General features: G+C 46.4%; 1 protein-coding gene across 4 annotated transcripts; it reads right to left on the bottom strand.

Moving 5' to 3' along the window:
• Window positions 1-3697: 3697 nt before the first annotated feature.
• On the bottom strand, window positions 3698-17906 carry NAGK (N-acetylglucosamine kinase). Of its 4 annotated transcripts, none has more exons than XM_054701713.1 (10): window positions 17765-17906; window positions 15957-16041; window positions 15699-15797; window positions 14797-14938; window positions 13907-14017; window positions 12815-12927; window positions 11803-11890; window positions 10767-10864; window positions 9049-9127; window positions 3698-4690 (listed from the first exon to the last, which is right to left on the bottom strand). In XM_054701713.1, exons 1-10 carry the CDS (start codon window positions 17791-17793, stop codon window positions 4683-4685), a joined length of 852 nt encoding a protein of 283 aa, XP_054557688.1. In that variant the 5' UTR covers window positions 17794-17906; the 3' UTR covers window positions 3698-4682. The 4 variants fall into 4 exon arrangements, with proteins under 4 accessions (XP_054557688.1, XP_037383486.1, XP_037383487.1 ...); XM_037527589.1 differs by lacking the exon at window positions 3698-4690 and adding an exon at window positions 8055-8387; XM_037527590.2 differs by lacking the exons at window positions 3698-4690; window positions 13907-14017 and adding an exon at window positions 8055-8387.
• Between the last annotated feature and the right edge of the window lie 2309 nt (window positions 17907-20215).

The raw sequence follows: 20215 nt of genomic DNA, 5'->3' as shown, positions 1-20215 counted from the left end.
CTACTGACTTTCATTTGAAGCAGTTTCTTATTACTATTATTGTTGGCAGCCATATTTTTTCCCCTTCATCAGAAATGTTCTGCTGTGTGCGTATTTAAAAAAAGTAAGTTGACCAAGAAAATCTGGGTGCTTAAGAAATGCCCTGTTCACCCTGCTGTATACTTACCAAGGACAGTGAGCACCCAGAGATCTACTTAGCGAGTTTGTTAAGCCAGATGGGAAAAGAGACAAGTGGAAGAAGCAGGTGTTGCAAACCAGAGTATGCTGCTCAGCTCCCCTGGCCCCTGGGGGTTCCTGGCAATGAAGCGGGATTACTGATGACCTGCTGGTAATTTCCAGGGAGACTACATCTCCCTGCTCTGAACCCCATTCAAGAAGCACAGATGTAAAGAACTAGTAAGAACTAGTAAGAACTACTCTTACTCTTTTAACGGTTCATGAAAGTTGTAAATCAGAAAGGAAGGGCTATACAGGGTAAGTCACTCAGTTGCTGTTGGCCTGTTCCTAAGCCTCTCTTGACAGCTACCATTGAACTCATCATCTGCAAGGTAAAAAAACAGGATTGATTTGCCGCTTCATCCCTTATGGTACCTAGTTCCCTGTTGCCTTCCCACCCCAACCCTCCCTGTTTTTAAAAAAAGATATTGTTACCAAAGGCACATGAGAGGCATGCCATGCCTGCCATCAGCTTGAGCCTGGAGAAGTCTTCCTTGAATGTTTATCGTTGTTTGTTGTATTTTACATTTTTTTTGACACTTTTTTCCCCAGCTCCATGAACATTCGGTCCATCAGATATATTAATTCCCATAAAAAGGTTTATGCACCTTTACAAGTAAATCTAATTTTTGGGACACTAGCAAGAAGCTCAGTTCACAACTTGGAAGCTTCTCCGAACCTCACAGAATGATGTAAAAGAACTTCAAAGAAGCCTAGGCAAATGAGTCCCACTAAACTCGGGAGACTCTGTGACCCACTGGAATAGCTTTAGCCATGAGAGAATCTTGCCATTCTCATACACCCAGCTCTGCAGATTTGCTTGGTTCCTCTCTGGGTGCATTTCTTTTGTCTTTCCTGCCTGTAAGTCACAGGATTTTGTTAATACTCGTGAGGAACTACATTGCGCATAGGAGCTGTGATAGAGATGTAGGTGGCAGAGTCAGGTTGTAAGGAGAGCATGTCCAGTCCTGACCATTCTCCCAGGACCAAGACTTGCAGGAGCCTAAGGAGGACATGACTTCTGGGTGATTGCTATTGTCTTATGTGGTAGGCCTATCAGGAAAAGATTGTGTAATTTGAAATAAAGTCTGTTTGTATATTCAGTATGTGGATGTGGGACAGAGGTTGGAAGGAAAGGACTAGGGTCAGGAAAGCTGAAAAATTTTTCCCTTTTCTCATGAGTTCCCTTGTTAACTTTTTGAACAGGCACACACTAATGTCAGATTTAAAACCCACGTCTTTTCTTTGTTTGAGTCTATAGGATGGCGTCATTTGGGAAAAAAAAAAAAAACGGCCTTCTACATTAGTTTGCCCGTCATTAGAGTCACTTAGGGAGCTTGTATTGCCGGATGTGCACGTTCATTCCTGAAGCCTCTACCTCAAGTGACTAGAACTCTTAACTCGTTTTTTAGGGAAGGCTATGAATTAAAAAAAACTTCATTATTCCAGCTTCAGCTGGGGTTATTGCGTCTGAAAAAGGCAGGGCCTGGTTAGAAGATAGCAGTCCCCTCTTCTGGGGCTGCTTTTCCTCTTCGGTCTCCATTAGCCTGTACGAGCTCAGAATTCTGAAGGTTGTTGGAAATGTGTTGGGTTTGCATAAGGAGTCATTTTTTACACCATGCATGAGTGTCTCTATCACAAGTACAATGGCTCCTGGTCTGGAAAGTCCTACTGGATCCAGATCAAGTCATTTCTTCATCCTGAAGAAAGCTTGCTCTTCTGACGCATGAACAGGCCCAGATGCTCAATGTGGTCACAGGGGCCTGTACTGCCATTTCCTGTGCAGTTGGTTCCATTTTGGATGTCAGTCTTCAGCATGGTTACAAGGCTTATTTGGTCAGGACTAGGACATCTTCCTGCCCAATGAGCAGTAGAACCTGAGGGCTAGACTTACTAGTCCTATTCAGATCCAATGTGTGCCGACTCCAGGATCAGGAAGCAGCTAACCATATTTTTAACATATAGTCTTGTGGTTCTCATGGTTCCTCTTGTAACTCAGCTCTTTTCTCCATCTATTTTATGTTGTGAGGAGGGAGCACAGTTGTCATGTAGATCACGGGCTATAGTTAGAGCTTAGAAACTTCTCAGCAGAAATGCCCGTTTTCTTGTTGGAGCTTCACTAGGGAAAGGCTGGGAGCCTCTCTCAGACTTCTTCATTGGAGAGGTTCTGGGTATAGGTCAGTGTAGCCACGTTTAACCCTTTAATGGTGATGCTGGTATTTAAAAACGACTAATTAATTTGATGTTGAATTTTAAGCCACTACTCCGTTCAAACTTTTTTTTTTGTGATAAAGTTTAAGAATTTGTATGGAAATAGAGTATGTATTTTTAACAGTTGTCATTTCTGGCTGGTTCCAGTATTAGTTTAATAGTGATTGACTTCTGATTTTTGCGGTTGACTCTAAAACTCCAAGGTGAAAGTTATTTTCTCTCTTGTTCTTTAGGGGGGAGGAGATATCAAGGAAATGCAATTTCAGTTTCACTAGGCTTTGAACTATAGCTGAAAATTTGATGGACGCAGCCTAGGCCTAAGCATATGTAGCTTTGGGTCTTTGGGACAATTTCTGACGGCAGTAGTTGACTTTTGAGGATCACGTAAGGTCAAAACAAAATAAGGCTGGACCTTTGCAGCATCTTTAGTTTCCAAAGTCAGAACAGCTGGGGTCTCTATAATGAGGGGATCTCTATGATGTTAACTATGGCTTTTAAAATGTTTTAGTGAAATACTAAGCGACAATTTTTTAATTGTATATTGCTATGTCAAAGTTTTGTCTTGATTGTGGAGGCTGGATGGAAGTCAGTTGAATAGTCTGGCAATTTACATATGCCAGAGAGGAAAGTTGTGTGAAGCAGCAGCCAAAGAACCCAGCTTAACTGAATGTTTTTTTGTCAGTGCTGCTGCAAACCCCATGTGAAAACATTGGGGACCCAGCAATCTTACTCTACTGTGGTGGGAGTGTTCTTTGATGGGTCCCAACATATGTGGATGAGGTATGGAAACAGGCAGAAATCTAATTTGCCCATGATTTGGAGATGTCCATCTATTGGGAAAGCCACTCTCCACAGCTATAATATAAACCTCATTAGTTTGGGTGGAGAGAACAGGATTGACCCAGGTCTGGTATGCATCAGAAACCTTGATGTCCTGCCTCTCCTACAGTCCCACATGACTCATACCCCCACCCCATTGTCCAACCCCTGGTGTATTTTGCAGCCAACTCTCTGCTACCTTGTGAATTTCATCCACAGACTTGGTTAGTCACAATTTGAGAGTTTTTTCCACCCCTTTATTTTTAATCTTCTATCTTTATTTCTCCCTTCTTGAAGCTGCAACTGGTGACAAAGGGATTAAAGAGCAGCAGACCAACCCAAGAGACACTCAAGTTTCCTGCTGGCTTCCTGGCTATCTCCTGCCCTCACCACCCAACCTCCCTCCTACCCCACCCCCCCTTAATCTAGTTTTTTTAGAGGGCATAGGAATAGGACAGCTAAGTACACTGATTCCTACAGAGTACAGCTAAGAGATCCACCACTACTTCCCCAGGGGACGGAAAGCAATCTGCAAAGGAAGGAAAGTTAAAAGCACCATCTTTATTCCAAAAGAAAGCGCCCTCTTAGGTTTTGTTGTTAAGAGGAGTCTCATTTGTGAGGTTTGTTTGAGCTTTCTTTCCCAATCCTATCTTCTTCCGGGCCACTTTTTATTAAAAAATAAGGAAACATCCTAGGATATTTAATTTTGCAGAAAAATAGACCTGAAATAGTAAAACATTTTTCACTGTTTACTATTAAATGGTACAATGTTTTCACTCTACAGCTTAACAGTAAGTGATAATCCTGTCCTACTGAGTCTGAGTCTTCAGGAATATTTAATGCTGGATGGTGGTTTGGAAGCAGAAGTCTTTTTTCTTTTAAACTTTATTGAGGCATATTTTACATATCATAAAATTTACAGTGATTTTAGTAACTTTCCTGAGTGGCACAGCCATAACCATAACCCAGTTACAGATCTTTTCACCTCCTGCCCCCCCAGTATCTTTCATGCCTATTTACATTGTTTCCAGCGCTAGGCAGCTACTAATTTTTTGGTCTCTAAATTTGCCTCTTTTGGATATACAGTATCAATGCAATCACATAATGTGTGGTCTTGTCTGTTTTTTTCACTGAGGCTATTTCTGAGGTTCACCAGTGGCATAATTTATGCTGGTATTTTGTTCCGTTCTGCTAAATATTATTCCACTGATGGACATACCACATTTTGTCTGCCGGGTGTCTTTCAAACTCCTGTGGTCTGAATGGCAGAACACAGGAGTCATAGGTGAAGCTACTGTGCATGTCAGAGGCACTGCTTCTCGGAGCCAGCTTTGCCATCAGAAGGTCCATGTGAGTAGTCTGAATTGAGGCCGAAATACTGTTTTGCAACTTCTTCTTGAGAAGGAACTTTTGTGCTGTCTACACATCAGGACTTATCAAGCATCTGATAAAAAGTACAAGCACGTGTTTGAGTGAACAAGAAAGTGAAACCATCAATACTATGTTGGATATGTTTTCCTACATGAATAGAAGGGGAAATATCTGAACTTTCTAAATACAGTATCATCTCCTACAAAGCTGAGCATGTATTAAAGATGGGGCTGTCTTTGTTGGAAGGGGCACAGCCAGCAGAGGAAGTCAAGAGAAGAAAGGGAATGGAGCTTGTGAAAATCAAGATCCCCCTGAGGGTCTTGCATGGCTCACCTCGTGTTGGTGTAGATGAAGTGCTGGTGGTGCCCAGGGGTGGCTTAGTACCTCCAGCAGGCCCAGGTCTTGAATTTGGACATTTATCCCAGTTTCACAAGTGTTTAAAACCTGTTTTTGTTCTTTTTTCCCTCTTAAACATTAGATGGTAGTTAACACTTCTTTGGGTGGGGGTGCAGGGGCAGGGCTTTAAAATTAAAATAATTTTCATAAAAATAAAAAATGGAAAAAAGTACTTTTTAAAAAATTTGCTATACAAATCAAATGGCAGCTGTTGAAAATCTCAATAAAATAAGAATAAAATGCATTTGCGGGCGTTGGTACCATTTTTCCTAAGACTGGGTCATTGTATATCATACTACAAGGGGGTATGTGTGGTGTGTGAGATTGTCTCAAGGTGGATCATCATTTTAGGTACATAATTTTCCACACTAAATAGTATTACAAAATAATAACATTGGCTTGGCAGTCCTGAGTCAATCCCACCTCTACCTTTGTGCCTTCACCCTAAACCACAATTTGTAAAGGTGTGACAACTCCCCTCTGGGGCTATTGTGGAAATCAGATGTAATTCAAATCTAATCTTAAGGATTAAATTTAATTTCAAAATACTGCCTGGCACATAATGTGCACTTAATATATGGTAGCAATAGTGGTGGCAGTGTGTACAGCTTTGAACAGTGGTTCATAATTTATACTTGGGCATAAAGGGAAATTGAGAAAGTTGTTTTTTTTCCTGTTTCTGGGCAAAATGACTTATATCTAGAAAACAAGGATTCTGTATTTGCCTTTCAGAACTGACTAGAACATGCTACATCCCAAGACTGGCTTAGGCACCCGGGGCTCCTGGATTACTAAGTAGGTGTTGTCCCTGCTCAAGACTAGTTTTGTAATTCCCATTTAATTTATTATCTAGCTCAAATCTCCCAATGATTGTTTGAGGGGCTTTATCATATGGTAAAAATATCATGGCCAGACCAAGGCCTGTAAGAATGCTGAGTGCTATCATTTTTGCTTCCTTTCTGAAACCAGGAAAAAAGGAAGTCTGAGCTTTCTTACCTATGTAGAGCTTCCTGAGACACCATAGTTATGTGTATATAGGGCCGGAACTATTGAGTGTAACAGCCTTGAAAATGGAATGGTATATTCACTCATTAAAATTCATTAAATTTATTTGCTGTAGTAAGTACAGAAAAGCATGTGTTGTAAATGTGCAGTTCCATAAATTTTCACTATCTTTCAGTTGGTATAGTGTTAGCAAGTACTTATTTTTAATCCTTAGAAAACCCATCATAGCTAAAAGACATCTAGAAATGTTTGCTGAATGAATGGTACCAATGAGGCTGAGCTGTCATGAGTCTAGAACTTGTTTCAAGCTCTCCTGCCTTGTCAGAAGGCTGCCATAGGCTCAGATGAAATACATACACCTCCAATACCTGGTAGTTCAGAATCCCATTAACTGCTCCTGGTACCTTAATTGAGAAGCAGCTAAGTTTAAAATTAAAGGGGAAGAAACATCAAAACTCTCTTTGACATTTTACATGGCAACCTCTGTAATAAAAGCCTTGCTGAGAGTAAGCCACTTCATCACATCTTTGGCTAAAGGAATGAGGAATACATCTTGACCTTGTCACTTTTGATACTGCCTTCATTTTTTCCAACCAGCATTTAACACTTATGTGCTAGAACTAAAACCATCTAGATGGGCTCCTTGCTCTGCTCTAAATAAAACGGCCAACTGTCCAATAGAAATAGACGACTGGGAAGAGTGACGACTATATCCTGAGGAACATAAGTGGGTTACTATAAACTCACCAATAAAATTTTAGTTTCTAATTCCAAACTACTCCCTGATCCTGGTCTTAAAATCACATTAAGTAAACCTCCACAGCTCACTGCTCATTAATAACTTATCACTACTATAGGATACACCAAGGGCACCTCTGATTGTTCCTGTTCTCTCCAAATTTTTTACCAGGTGATGGTAAGACTTGCTGAGGTGGGTCTGTGGCTGGCACCGTACTGGCATGTGAAGAGGATTGGCTGTCCCTGTGAAGGCTTGAGTTCTTACAGCTCAAAGCTCCAGCTTACTGTACTGGTCTAGGGCTGATGAGATCGAAGCCACTGCTATTCTATTCCATATGAACACTACACTGAAAGAACAGTGTAATCTGATTTAGAAAACAAGCATCGAAGGTCCCCTTCGAGGGCCTGATCAAAATGCAAAAGCTGTAGGGTAAAGCTGCCTCAAGGGCAGGTTGGGCCTCTGCAGCAGAAGCTACCCAAAGTGTTTAGCAGAAATGAAAATTCCCATTTCATCCCTAACCTATCGACTCAGGACACCTTCATGGAGGGGAAGAATACAGATACCTGAGTTTAAAAGCACTAGAACAGCTGATGTTCAGGACATGCTCTAATTCTCCAAAAAGCTTCCACTCTGAACACCTGTAGATGTAGCCACTCTGGATCCAGACTGTTCTCAGCCTCCACCAAGCAGCATGGGCAGCACAGGCAGCAGCTGTGGGTTTGTCTTTAGGGATCATACAGATCAATATCCAGAAGACAGGAATCAAGTGTCACACTGTAACCAGAGCCAGGCTAGTACTTGCAGGAATAGAGACCATCTAGGTGTGTCTAGCTGGCCCTGGATCTCAGCCATTCTCATAATTTGTCAAGAACTCATTCACATATAAAACTACTAATAAATACGCTCTTTACCTATACGTTTACCATATCCAGTAGGGTAAAACTTCTAGATTAGAATTGTACCTGTCCTCTAAATCCTACTGGGACAATCAGTAGACAGTGCAGTATATCTAAAGCTACTCCCAGTTACTTTTTACACTTAGTTCCACTAGAATGGTGGAGTAGGGATCATGATCCGCTTTGACAGGAGAAAATCAGTCACAGGTTAACTAGCAGCTGCACAGCATGTAATTATGCTATTCTGGGGGGTGCACACAGATCAATTATTTGCCCAAATCCATGGTGAGCATACTAGACCACAGGCCAAACACCTTGGGCTAAGACCATTCCTGAGCCCTCTGGTATACCTGCTGGCAGGTACACTAAGGGTGCAAGTGTGCTTGATAACACAATCCAACTGGGGAGTGAGTAAAGTGCATTTATTTTTTTTCTCTGTGGTTTTCTTTTTAAAAAAAAAAAAAGGTAAGGGGGACATAAAACACCTCCTCCCAGCAACCAATGTCCACTGGCCTTGGATGGGGCAGAGCCATGGCCAGCCTCCTAGGAGAAGGTATAAGAGTAGAAGGCAATGGCATTGACACTGTAGTCCATGGGCAGGAGGTGCCCAATGTGCTTGGCACCTAGGCTGGCCCCACCCAAGGCGGAGGAGTGGCACAGCTTCATCAGAGTGAAGCTAGAGAAGGAGTTTTGAGCCTGGATCTCTCTTCCCTGGGTCAGTGCCAAAAGAAAACCTGGAGGAAAAAAAACACAAAGGAGAGATATGAGAGGGATCCAGTAGCCTGCTGTTGAGATCAGGGTGAAGGTGGGACAAAGAGGGAGGGAGGAAGAGGCTAGGCCCTGAGGCATTGCTGTGGAAGTTCTAGCAGGGGTCACACTCCAAATCCCCAACCTACTGCCCAGGTACCTGAGCTGAGTAACAGCTGTAGGGTGCTAGAGCCAGCAGCCCCTGAGCACCCGATATCAGGAGCTGCAAGTAGCAATAGGGGTCCTTGAGCTACTTCGGAAAGTCAAATGGAAATCACACAGCTGCCTGAAACAAGGCTGCAAGGGGAATGGCAACACATTTCTTTCCTTCTGCACAGGATTGTGCTGACTAGCACTATCACCATATGTGGCCAGAAGCTCCGATTTTAAGTTAGTCTTTAATTTTAAAAAGTGGTGCTATTTAATAAATCCTTTGGAAAAGGACATTTCCCAAGAGTTCAAGGAAGCTATATGGGACACTGTTAAAGGACACCTGGTGAGGCAAAGTTTTAAGAGCCTTGGCCAGAGCCATGTGTGACCTCAGGGCCCAGTTCCCAAGTTCTCCCTGGGGCAGGCAGTTATTGGGGTCATCGCATCCCTTGTCTTTTTCCCTTGCCTATCTCCACCTCTCCCCTAACCCACACTCACCTTCCTTTAGCAACTCCCAGCTCTTCCATACAGAGCCCACACACAGTATAGGGAGGCCAGTCACCCCTTGGAACAAGACCTGGGTAGAAAGCAGAAATGTATATTGGAGATAAGTAAGTCTCCCACACTAAGCACTTGATCTTAGCCAAAAGGCCGAGAAGCGATAAGCAGATAGTTTCTTTTTTTTTTTTAAAGATTTATTTATTTTTATTTATTTATTTTATTTATTTATACAAGCACTGGGTACAGTCAGAAGCGTGGGAGGGTGAGAGAATTCACCAGAGCCAGAGTGGGGAGCAGAGCAGGCAGAAGGAGCGAAGTACACGGCTGAGGGGAGCAGCAGGCGGCAGGAGAGGTCTGCGCGCCATGTGGGACCCTCCTCCGGTGGCCGGGGAGCTGCTGGGGATTGAACCGGCGCTGCAGAGGCTGCGGGCAGCTTCGCAACCCAGCACTCAACCACTGCGCCACCGGGGAGGCCCAGCAGATAGTTTCTTAAGGCCAGCCCAACCTATGCCAGTTCCTCCTGCCCTAGCCAAGAACCAACCAGAAGGTGAACTCAAGAATAAAAGGAAGGAGGGCCTCCCTGGTGACACGGGTTAAGATGCAACCTATGAAGCTATCCGCAGTCACTGCAGCACAAGTTCGATCCCCCAGCCGGCCAGGGAGCAACCCACATGGTGCAGCAGACCTCTACTGACTTGCCCGCTGCTCCTCTCAGCAGTGTACTTTGGTCAATCTGCCTGTTCTGGTCCCCACTCTGGTGAATCCTCTCACCCCCCACACCTCTGGCCTGTACCCCAGCTCTTGTATGCCTAAATAAATAAATCTTAAAAAAAAAAAAAAAGGAAATTAAGGAGATTCATAAAGGCAAAGGAGAAATGGGAAAGAAAAAGGGTTAATTAAGCAGCCATACAGAGAAAAGAGAGGAGGGAAATGAACAGAAACATGAGTAAAAGAAAGGGGACTTGCACCATACTGAACCAAGTTTAAATAAATAACATACATAACAGGGCCTCCCTGGTGGCACAAGGGGTTAAGCACCGCACTATGAAGCAATCCAAAGCCTCTGCAGCAGGAGTTTGATTCCGGGCCTGCCGGGGAGCAACCCACATGGCGAAGCAGACCTTTTCTGTCTCGCCCGCTGCTCCCCTCAGCAGTGTATTTCAGTTAGTCTGCCTGTTCTGTTCCCCACTCTGTCTCTGGTGAATCCTCCCACTTCCCAGACCTCTGGCCTGTGCCCCAGCTCTTGTATACATAAATAAATAAATATTTTTAAAAAATAGCATACATAACATAACAAATTCATTTGCTAATCAATTCGCAGAAGGCCCTGGGTCAAAGACCACTGTGTGGTATACTTGCTACAGAATGTTGGCTCATACCCTAAGTTCATTTAAAACAGTACCAAGGGCCTCCCCTGGTGGCGCAGTGGTTGAGCGCTGGGCTGCGAAGCTGCCCACAGCCTCTGCAGTGCCGGTTCAATCCCCGTCCCACCTGGCACACAGACCTCTCCTGCCACGCCCACTGCTCCCCTCAGCAGTATATTTTGGTCATTCTGCCTGCTCTGCTCTCCACTCTGATTCTGGTGAATTCACTCACCCTCCCACGCTTCTGACTGTACCCATTGCTTGTATAAATAAATTAATTAAAACAGTACCCAATTTGCAGTTTGATGGGACAGTCTCATCCCTAATGGAAAGGGCCAGATCTCAACTTACCGGGTCAATCTCTGGCAACACTGCCACAATGTGTCTGCCCAACATCTCGCCCGCCTTCCTGAAGATGTACCGGGAAAGGGGATCTCCCTGCTGAGCAGCTGCAATAGGGAGGATGGAAGGGCACTGGTGAATACCCAGCAAGCATCCAGGCCTCAGTTATTCACTGTGCATGCATGTGTGCATACACGTATATCTCAGCAACAGCAGGAGTACCTACAGCTGACAGAGGTCTGACTCAGGAGTGGATACCCACTCACAGTATGTGGGCAACCCAGCCTTCAATACTGTGTCTCCATCCTTAATTTCCCAGCACCACCAGGTACTTCTACCCTAGGAGAGTGGTCCTATATGGAGGTGGAGCATTCTAAGCACTTGAGAAGGGCTACCCCGAGAAATACACTGGCACCTGCTTTATATCCGAGTTTACTTTGAGTCACTGGGTCTTTCAGCTCTTGGGACCCAGGACCCTACTTGAGCAACTGGCTGGCACCTGTCAGGGCCCAACCTCTAGCAGTCTGTTATTGGTCAGTCCCTTCCTGGCTCTGCTCTCAAAGGGCTCAGTCTAGCAGGCTGTAAGAGGATCCTAGAATGCCGAGGCTGCAACAATCCAGATTAAGGGAGTAGAGACCACATAGTGGGGAAAAACAATGTGCAAACAAGCCATCCCTATGGTTGTTTCTCCTGACATCAACCAAATGTGCCTAACCGTTCTGTGATCCCCTAAGTATCACTGTTTTAAAAAAACAAAATTGATTTTCCCGAAGGACGGCTGCTTCATAAATTTCTCAGAAACTGACATACGGCCTACACAAGCCATGACAGTCAATAAGAAAAGAAACATAGGTAATATAAAATGAACAGCAATACCACCCACATTTCCTTCTGCCTCTACCCCATTGCCTGCAGGTCCCAAGGTCCACAGTAAGGGAGAACTGAGGTCACTTGGCCAAAGGGAAATTGGCTTCCAGTTCCTACCCACCAATTAGGGAGACCTCTGGGAACAAAGTCAGAGAAAACCCTGCCCCACCTCCAGTACCTTCTGCAATTTTCTGGCAAAATCCAGCAAACCTGCTTTTATCAAAATCCCTGTACAGGTAAGAGAGGATTCCTAACCGATCTGGCACCTAAGAGACAGAGAAAGGGGAAAAAGTAGTCATCAGAGCAAAGGTAGTCATCAGAGCAAAGTGAGCCACTTTGCTCACCTAAGTTGGCCTTCCTGGTGTCCCTCTACTGCTTGAAAAACTGTAATAATGTTTGCTTTTTTTAAGCTTGTAAGCAGTTTTTAAGAAGGCAGGATTTGAGATTTCTAATTTGAGAGAAGTTCTTTGTTTTCCCCAACGTGGACACCATTGTTCCTTACAGACTAGCATGAATGCAGATATGTGCTCACCAAGGTTTCTTTTGCAGTTCTTTGAGGTGCTCTTGAAAAGATTTCTTTAGCTAAAAGAACCCAAGGACTATTATTGCACATTGCAACTCTCCCTCACAGACACAATGCATATTACCAAATTAAAGGCCCCGAGAATTCTGGAACCAAGAAATCAGTTTCTCCCAAACTTGACCATAGAGTTCTTTCTTCTACCCCAACAAAAACCTGCACACTTGTAATACTTCTGAAGGTCCTAAGGAACCAATGATTCTCCAAAATGCATTACCATCAGGTTGTCAGAAAAGTCACGATATACTTTTTCTATGTATCTTCTGCAAAAATGTGTCATGACTTTCCCCACAGCCCAATAAAATGGAAGAGGGCTGGTTCAAAACACAAGCACCTCCAGCAAAGCATGAAGCGTGTTCCTCTCTCATTAAGTTTGGGTAAGGACTTTACACAAGGAACTATGGGATGGAAGAGAAAGTGGGTTATCAGTGCTGAGTCCAGCTAGCCTAACTCCACTTCCTACAGCAACTGCTTTAGCCAAGTGCTTTCTCTCTTGGTCCCTCCCTATTCTTCACCTTGGCCCAGGCCAGAGTTTCTTTAACCATCAATCCCTGAGCAGTCTCCCACTGTTCTATCCAGGTGTACGTGTTGACAGGGGCAGAGAAAGTACCTGGAAATAGTCAAACATGGCCTGTTTGACACAGCCAATGTCATGAGGAGCCGCCTCTAGGTTGTCGATGGAATCAAACACTATTTTCACTGCTTGGTGTGCAATCCAGTAAGCTGCAGAAAAGGATAAGCATATGGGGGGATTTCCCTGGTTCACAGGGAAGGAACCCAGATCTAGACCGAGGTAGTGATGTGCTTGGGTAGTACAGTAAATTAGTGTCCCAATTCCTAGCATAAAGTCTTCTAATTAAGCTGTAGTTAATCAAGCCAGCTCAGGGACAACTGAGGGAGAAGACAGACCAGGTAAGTCTATGTCACGTCAACTCCTATCTGAAAATAAGACAAGGTCAGTCACTTGTCACAAACCACTGAAGTCACTGCCATGAACTGGGCCCCAAAGATCCCTATGAAAATGTACCCCAGCTATCTCTAAAGAGTTGATGGAGGGCCTCCCTGGTGGCGCAGGGGTTAAAGACAGCACTATGAAGCTATCACCAGCCACTGCAGCATTAGTTCAATCCCCGGCAGGCCAGGGAGCTGAGCCATGTGGCGCAGCAGACCTCTCCTGTCTCCCCGCTGCTCCCCTCAGAAGTGTATTTCAGGCAGTCCACCTGTTCTGCTCCCCACTCTGTCTCTGGTGAATCCTCTCACTCCCCACACTTCTGGCCTACACCCCAGTTCTTATATGCATAAATAAATAAATCTTTAAAAAAGAAAAAATAAAGAGTTGATGGAGGCAGGATCTTCTACACCCCTTCCCACCAGCAGATGGTGTGGCATCTCTGGGTATCTATGGTTGTAAAGTTCTAATGTCAACTCCTCCCCAAGGACTTCAAAAGTCAATACAGGTCAGCAACAGCTATTATGCTGAGGTATTAACCTGAATCCTGGGTACAAATCACCACCAAAGAGCAAGGTCAGCGTTAATGCAGCACTTGCATCTCTGATCTCTCAGTTATCATCTTGTACTTAGAACATCTTCAGGAACTATTTCCAGAGCTATTTCCAAGTGTAGGTGGGAGAGCTAGGGAGAGGAAGATGGGAAGCTGCAGGAAGGGAAGGGTGCAGGACACTGAGACAGGCCCAGTCTCACCTGAGCCCTCGTCCCCTATCATGTGGCCCCAGCCGCCGCAGCCACTCTCAGAGCCATCGGGGTTGATGAGTCTGCAGTTGGAGCCTGTCCCAGAGATGAGCACGATCCCACCTGGGGAGAGGGCATGGGAGGCTCAGTGTGGCCAAGGCCCTGTCCCATGCAAACAGCTCCAAGTGAGAAAAGACAGAACAGCAGCCAGTCCCAGGCAAAGGGATCACCACCCAGTGTTGGAGAGAAAACTGAGTCCAGCTAGCCTCCTGCCTGAGGTGGAAGGCTTGGGTCTTAAAACTCCACTCACACAGAGCCCTTCCCTGGGGGCACAAAGAGGAACACAAGTCTGTCTCCTTGCTCAGTTAGCCTCCAAGTGACTACGTGCTTTGCTGAGTACCTACCGTGTGCCAGGAAAAGAGACCCTGTTCACAGAGGGTCATTCATTCATTACCCTAAACTACCTACTGCATACAATTACCCCCATTTTGCAGATGAGGCAATGAAAGAGTTCTACAACTTCTCCAAGATGGTACAGCTGACAAAACAGGAGCTGAGATTCAAATGTCAACCCTATGATACTAATAGCTACTTACATTATGGCAGAGCCCCACCCACTTTCTTCTCAGGAAATATTACTTTCCCACCAGCATTCCTCACCACAGCACTGCCCCAAGGGCTCTCTCTTCTGAAAGGGAACCTTACAAAATATCCTTCCTGCCCCCCTTTCTGTCCCTGCTCAGGTAGGGAATTAAGCAAATGAAAAGAGGGAGAGTGGATGTGATGCAGGCTGTCTTCCAAGACAAACATTTCTATTTGGAAGACAAATTCTGGCAGCTACATTTAAGGGGCTTCCCCAGGAGAAAGAGATCTCAACCTCAGCCCTCCCTCCACCTCCTCACCATCCGGCGTAGCTGTGGCGATGGAGCCGGCGGCATCAGTGGTGATAAAGTAGTTTTCACTCAGGAAGGGAAATCGGCCCCTCAGCTCCTCCAACAGGATCCTCACCGCATCCTCCTGCTCCCCACCGCTCAGGGATAGGCCCTAGGCCACGCGGGAAGTGAGCAAGTAAGCAGGGCACCAGACCCAGCTCCTTTCTCAACCCCCTTCCCTGCTGATGTCTTCTTCCTGATCTCTACATCTAGGCATGCCCTACTTCTCCAGTCCTCCTTCCACCCCACATGATGACAACCCCCCCACCAAGAAGGTTATGGCCACAAGAAGAAGCTGGGCTGGGAATGGACAGAAGGGATTCAATACTGCCAGGTTTGGAGCTTGGGAGGAAAGTAGCGCCATTAACAGAAAAAGCAGGCACAAAAGCAAGTGGAGGCAAGGCGCAGAGGTAAGTGGTCTGGCAGCGCCTGCAGAACCCCTCACTGAGGATGTCCCGGGAGCAGCAGAGGCTATAGCAGCCTTGAGTCTGAGCTGGGAACAGTATCTAATATTCAGTGAGTGCCTATGGGTCAAGCTTTGGGATGCTCACCTCTTTGGGATGTATGCTGTCATTTTCTCTAATTTCTAAATGAGGAAAATGAGGCTGAGAGAAGCAAACTGAGGCTTAGGGTCACAGAGATGTTGAGAGACAAAGTTGGAATTCAAACCAAAGTCTTAGTGGCTATCCAAAGCTCTGCACTCTTCCAATCCTGTGGTTTGTGACAAATGAAGCCATAAGAATGGATGAGATCACCTGAGCTTCTAGAACAGACAACCCTCAACACTTTTCCCTCTGTAGTCATCACACTCATCTAGTTCAAACTCACTGAGTGTTGCTGTGACTCAATTCCCAGATCTACCCCAGACTCACCAGGCTTCGGAGAGGTACCAGAAGATCCACCCCTGCTTTCCGTTTGGCCCTGTTCACCATCTCATTGATCCTCTCCACACACTTCTCTGTTCCAATCAGCTGGCCCCAATCAAGGGAAAGAGAAGTTACAAAGATTCGTAGGACCTTTGTTTCCCCTAGATTACCATATGAGCTCAAAACCACCACCCTCAGGAAGATACAGAAAATGAACCCCCAACCAAGCTCACTGGTCCCCTCAAGTGCGGTCTGTGAATTTACCCAGTGATTTGTGCTGAGTCCATCTGCTTCTGCCACGATCTGCCCATCCTCTGAGAGTAAAAGGACCTTGGACCGTGTGCCTCCCCTACAGAACACAAGGGGGCACTCAGTTTTGCTCAGAAAAATCAGCAGATAGGGCTAAGCTCCTGAAGTCCTTGTCAATGGCAGCTCTGGCACAACCAACCACCATTCCCAAACCCACCTCTGGGCTATGGTATTTTCTGTGCTTAGCTCCCTTTGGGGGTGTCCTGCTTATCTTGCAATGCTCTACTTATGTGTCTTCTAGTCCTTGAAACTTATGTGTAACCCACTCTTACAGCTCCATTGGTTAAGCTCCTGTAGCTATTAGATATCCATCTGTATTAAGAGTGTGTTTAGCTGTTTTCCTTCCTGCCCCTCTTCAAGTCAACCTCCACTGGGTCAAGAATCGCTTACCTATCCTCACACCTAGCACAAGGGACAGGCACAGGAAACACTCCACAAATGTAACTAAAGAGAATGGCACATTTCTGCTTCTCTTACAATAGTTAAAGGCTCTTCTCAAGATCCAGCTCCATTTGCCAACGTCTTCAAGACACCCTTGTAAGAAACAATGACTAGATGGTGGGGAGAGTTTTTATCTACTTAGGCAACTTAATGGTCAATGCTTTATTACTAGGGGAAATAGAAGCTTGGAGGGAGACCTGTGGCAGTGTGATGTATGTTTCTTTATTGATAGGTACTTTAATACCAGATGAGAACACAAAAGACTTGCCCATCAAACTCAAAGATGACATAAATTTTAAAGAGGTAGTGAATACATGAAGTGGCAGATTCAATATCCATAAGAATCTCTTAATTGGGAGCCTCCCTGGTGGCGCAAGGGGTGGAAAAATGGGTCAAAGCTTACAATAATGTAAAAGGGATGAATGCAAACTTCAGAACTTTGTTATTTTTTTAAAGTGCAATAGGTAAGAGGATTGATTTGGGCAGGGGAAGAACAATTCATGTGCCTAAGAAGACTTTGGGGTCTATGAGTCAGCAGTGAGATGCAGCTGCCATAAACGTGACTCCAATCTTAGATTTAAAATTAAGTGCCCAGACAGAGACAATAGCCACCTACTATTATGCTCTGATTTGGCACGCCCTGATTTACATAACACTGTGCCTGCCAAGGGATTCAGCAATCACCATCTCTCTTCTAACTCTACTCAGGTGGTCAGTGAGGTCTTACTGAGCAAAGGTCTTATCCACAGTCATTTCAAGCAGAAGAACTATTACGCAAGGACCAGAAGTCAAGCTTCTGAACAGGAAAAGATGCAAGAATAACAGGAAGATTCAATATAGGTGAGAAGCCCTAAGTGCCTACGAAATGGAGGGGTTTCAGGCATCAGCACAGGCCCGCTCACCGGCTCTCTCAGCTGCTCCAGCTCCCAGACACCCTCAGCAAACATCTTTGTCCAGGCATTCGCCACATTCCTGCTCCCTATCCCTCCTCCCTCAACTTCACATCTGACACCTGTTCTGCAAAACTCTCTCCCGGGTCCGGAATGGGGGAAAGGAGCTTCTCAAGCTGGAGACAGTGGAGTGGATCATTCGTGGGCGAAACGTGTGGGTCCACCGTGAACCACCACCCCCACCCCCGGGGTGTGGCGAGGCACGCGCAGAGCCCCTGCAAGGCACACGTCCGCACGCAAGGGCAACCCGCGCCCGCCCCGCGGCTGCCCGACTCGCCGGGCCCTGAGGCGGGAAGCCAACGGCCTGCCCAGCCGGCCACAGCTTTCCTTTTGCCCGGTCCTCCCAGACTCCGCCCACCGAGCCGCACTCACCCCTCTACACCTCCGTACAGGGCAGCCATGCTGCTGCTCCCGCCGCTGCTCCCGCCGCCGTTTGCCAGCCTCCGCTGGTGCTCGCCTCCCCAGCTCCCAAACGCTCGGCGACGCCCCGCATCACATGAACGCCCGGGACGGCCAGCCGCCTCCGGTGCCAGTGCGCGTGCGCGGGGCGGGGCAGCGCGGGGCGGGGCAGCTGCGAGGCGGGGCGGGGCGGGGCAGCTGCGGGGCGGGGCAGCTGCGGGGCGGGGCAGCTGCGGGGCGGGGCACGTCCCACGCCTCTGCGAGTCCTGGGCTGGGCGAGTGCAGTCTTCCGCATCTTCCCCACACCGCTTGCGCCCTGCCTCCGTGGACGGATACCGGAGTCTAAGCGGAGGGCCTAGAAAGGGGCGTCCGGCTCAGACCCGCAGGCCACGTCACCGCCTGTCTGCCCTTCAGCGCCCGGAAGTCCCCGGCAGCCAGTCCTGACGCGTGCGCGGTGCTTCCGAGCCGTGCGGTCGCGGTGACGCTCGCGTGACGCGCGCTGCGCGGTTCCCCCACGGAGTCGTGGACCCTGGGAGCCGCGCGCACCAGCCAGAGGGTGCTCTGGGCTTCCTAGCAAGTTACTACAATGTTCAATCAAACACCTACCGAGCAAGGACAAAAGTCATACGTGCACAAACCCCCACGCAGACTTTTTGCTGTAATCGCGTGGATATGTGTAACCTGGGGTAACTAGAAACGAAACTGAGGAAGAAGAGCTCTCCAAGCCTCCTTCCAGCCCCAAAAGAGCGAGCATTCAACTGTTAGTACCAGTTAAGCCCTGAGTAGTTCTCCGTGGACATCCACTACCCGGCAGATACTATTTGGGACTTGCAACACCCCAGCAGGAGGTCCTGGGAAGCTCACCAGGTTTGAAAGGTCCTCTGAGAATCTGCAAGCCACAGTCTTGTTCTCTGACTACTTTGGTCCCATGACTACTGGGAAGCTGTGTTTCTATCAGGTAGGAGGGCCAGCTAAGAGCCACAGTGGAAAAATAATCTTCCTTTCCAAATCCACTTATGATTTGGGGTAAGAGGACTTTTGGTCCCTAGGTCTTCAACAGATTATGTTGACTTGGTTCCTGAAAGCATAACCCGGTCTGTTTTTACTCCACTGTATTTCCAGGATTCACCTCAGTACTGGACGCAGGAGGTCCATAAGTAGTTTTGAGAGTGCTTATAAACTGGAAAGCACTGTATCACAACCATAAAAGGTAATAAGTGACCCACTGTGAACTAAAGGAAGCAAGTAAATTCTGAGGCAGAGACAATTTGCTGAACAAATTAGGAAAAGAAAGATGTTTGGAGAAAATAGAAGTGAAACTGTGAACTAGGGAAACAGGAGGTGGGGGGGGGGGTATTCAAAGAGAACTAGTCCTAATCTGTCCAGTATTGAGAAGTTGCCAGAACATGTGTGACCTCAGCTTTGTTTTTCAGGATAGTTAATCTGGCAGGTTCCTTATAATGGAAATTACAAGAGGTAATTTCCCAGAGCAGGGAACCATTTAGAAGTTTGGGACAATGAATAGGCCCTGGCAAGAGATGAAAAAGGAAGTGATGTGGGCAGAGCACAAGTTAGGATCCAAGGTGATTATAGGGAGTGGGGATGAGGATCCTGTTGACTTCTAGCTCTCTGTTGATCTGGAATGACGACAGAGATAGAGGCTGGAGTTGACTTCCCCACAATGAGAGGAGTGTGAGAGGCTGCCTTACTAAGGACAGAGGTGGAGATTCAGTCTATTATATACAGGTGCATATTTAAGATAGTTTTTATGTGTTTTTTTTTTTCTATACTAGCGTATGTACAGAATTAGAATTAGAATTTCAATTCTTGGGTCTCCCTGGTGGCGCAGGGGTTAAGCACCGCACTATGAAGCAATTCCCAGCCTCTGCAGCAAGAGTTCAATCTCCGGTTGGCCAGGGAGCAACCCACATGACACAGCAGACCTCTCCTGTCTCGCCTGCTGCTCCCCTCTGCAGTGTACTTCAGTCGGTCTGCCTGTTCTGTTCCCTGTTCTGTCTCTGGTGAATCCTCTCACACACACCACCCCCCACCCCTGCATCTCTGGCCTGTACCCCAGCTCTTGTATGCAAAATAAATAAATCTTTTTTTAAAAAAAAGGAAAATGACAATCAAGATTACTTTTAAAAAAAGAATTTCAGGGCCTCCCCTGGTGGCGCAGCGGTTGAGCGCTGGGCTGTGAAGCTGCCCGCAGCCTATGCAGCACCGGTTCAATCCCCGGCCACTGGTGAGGTTCCCACATGGCAAGACAGACTTCTGCTGCGCCCGCTGCTCCCCTCTGCAGGGTACTTCAGTCCTTCTGCCTGTTCTGCTCCCTGCTCTGGCTCTGGTGAATTCTCTCACCCTCCCACGCTTCTGACTGTACCCAGTGCTTGTATAAATAAATAAATAAATCTTTAAAAAAAA

This window comes from Talpa occidentalis, unplaced genomic scaffold (assembly GCF_014898055.3).
Source record: "Talpa occidentalis isolate TD23 unplaced genomic scaffold, MPIMG_talOcc4v2.1 talOcc4.5, whole genome shotgun sequence".
Lineage (NCBI taxonomy): Eukaryota > Metazoa > Chordata > Mammalia > Eulipotyphla > Talpidae > Talpa > Talpa occidentalis.
This window is presented reverse-complemented; position numbering and strand designations above follow the sequence as displayed.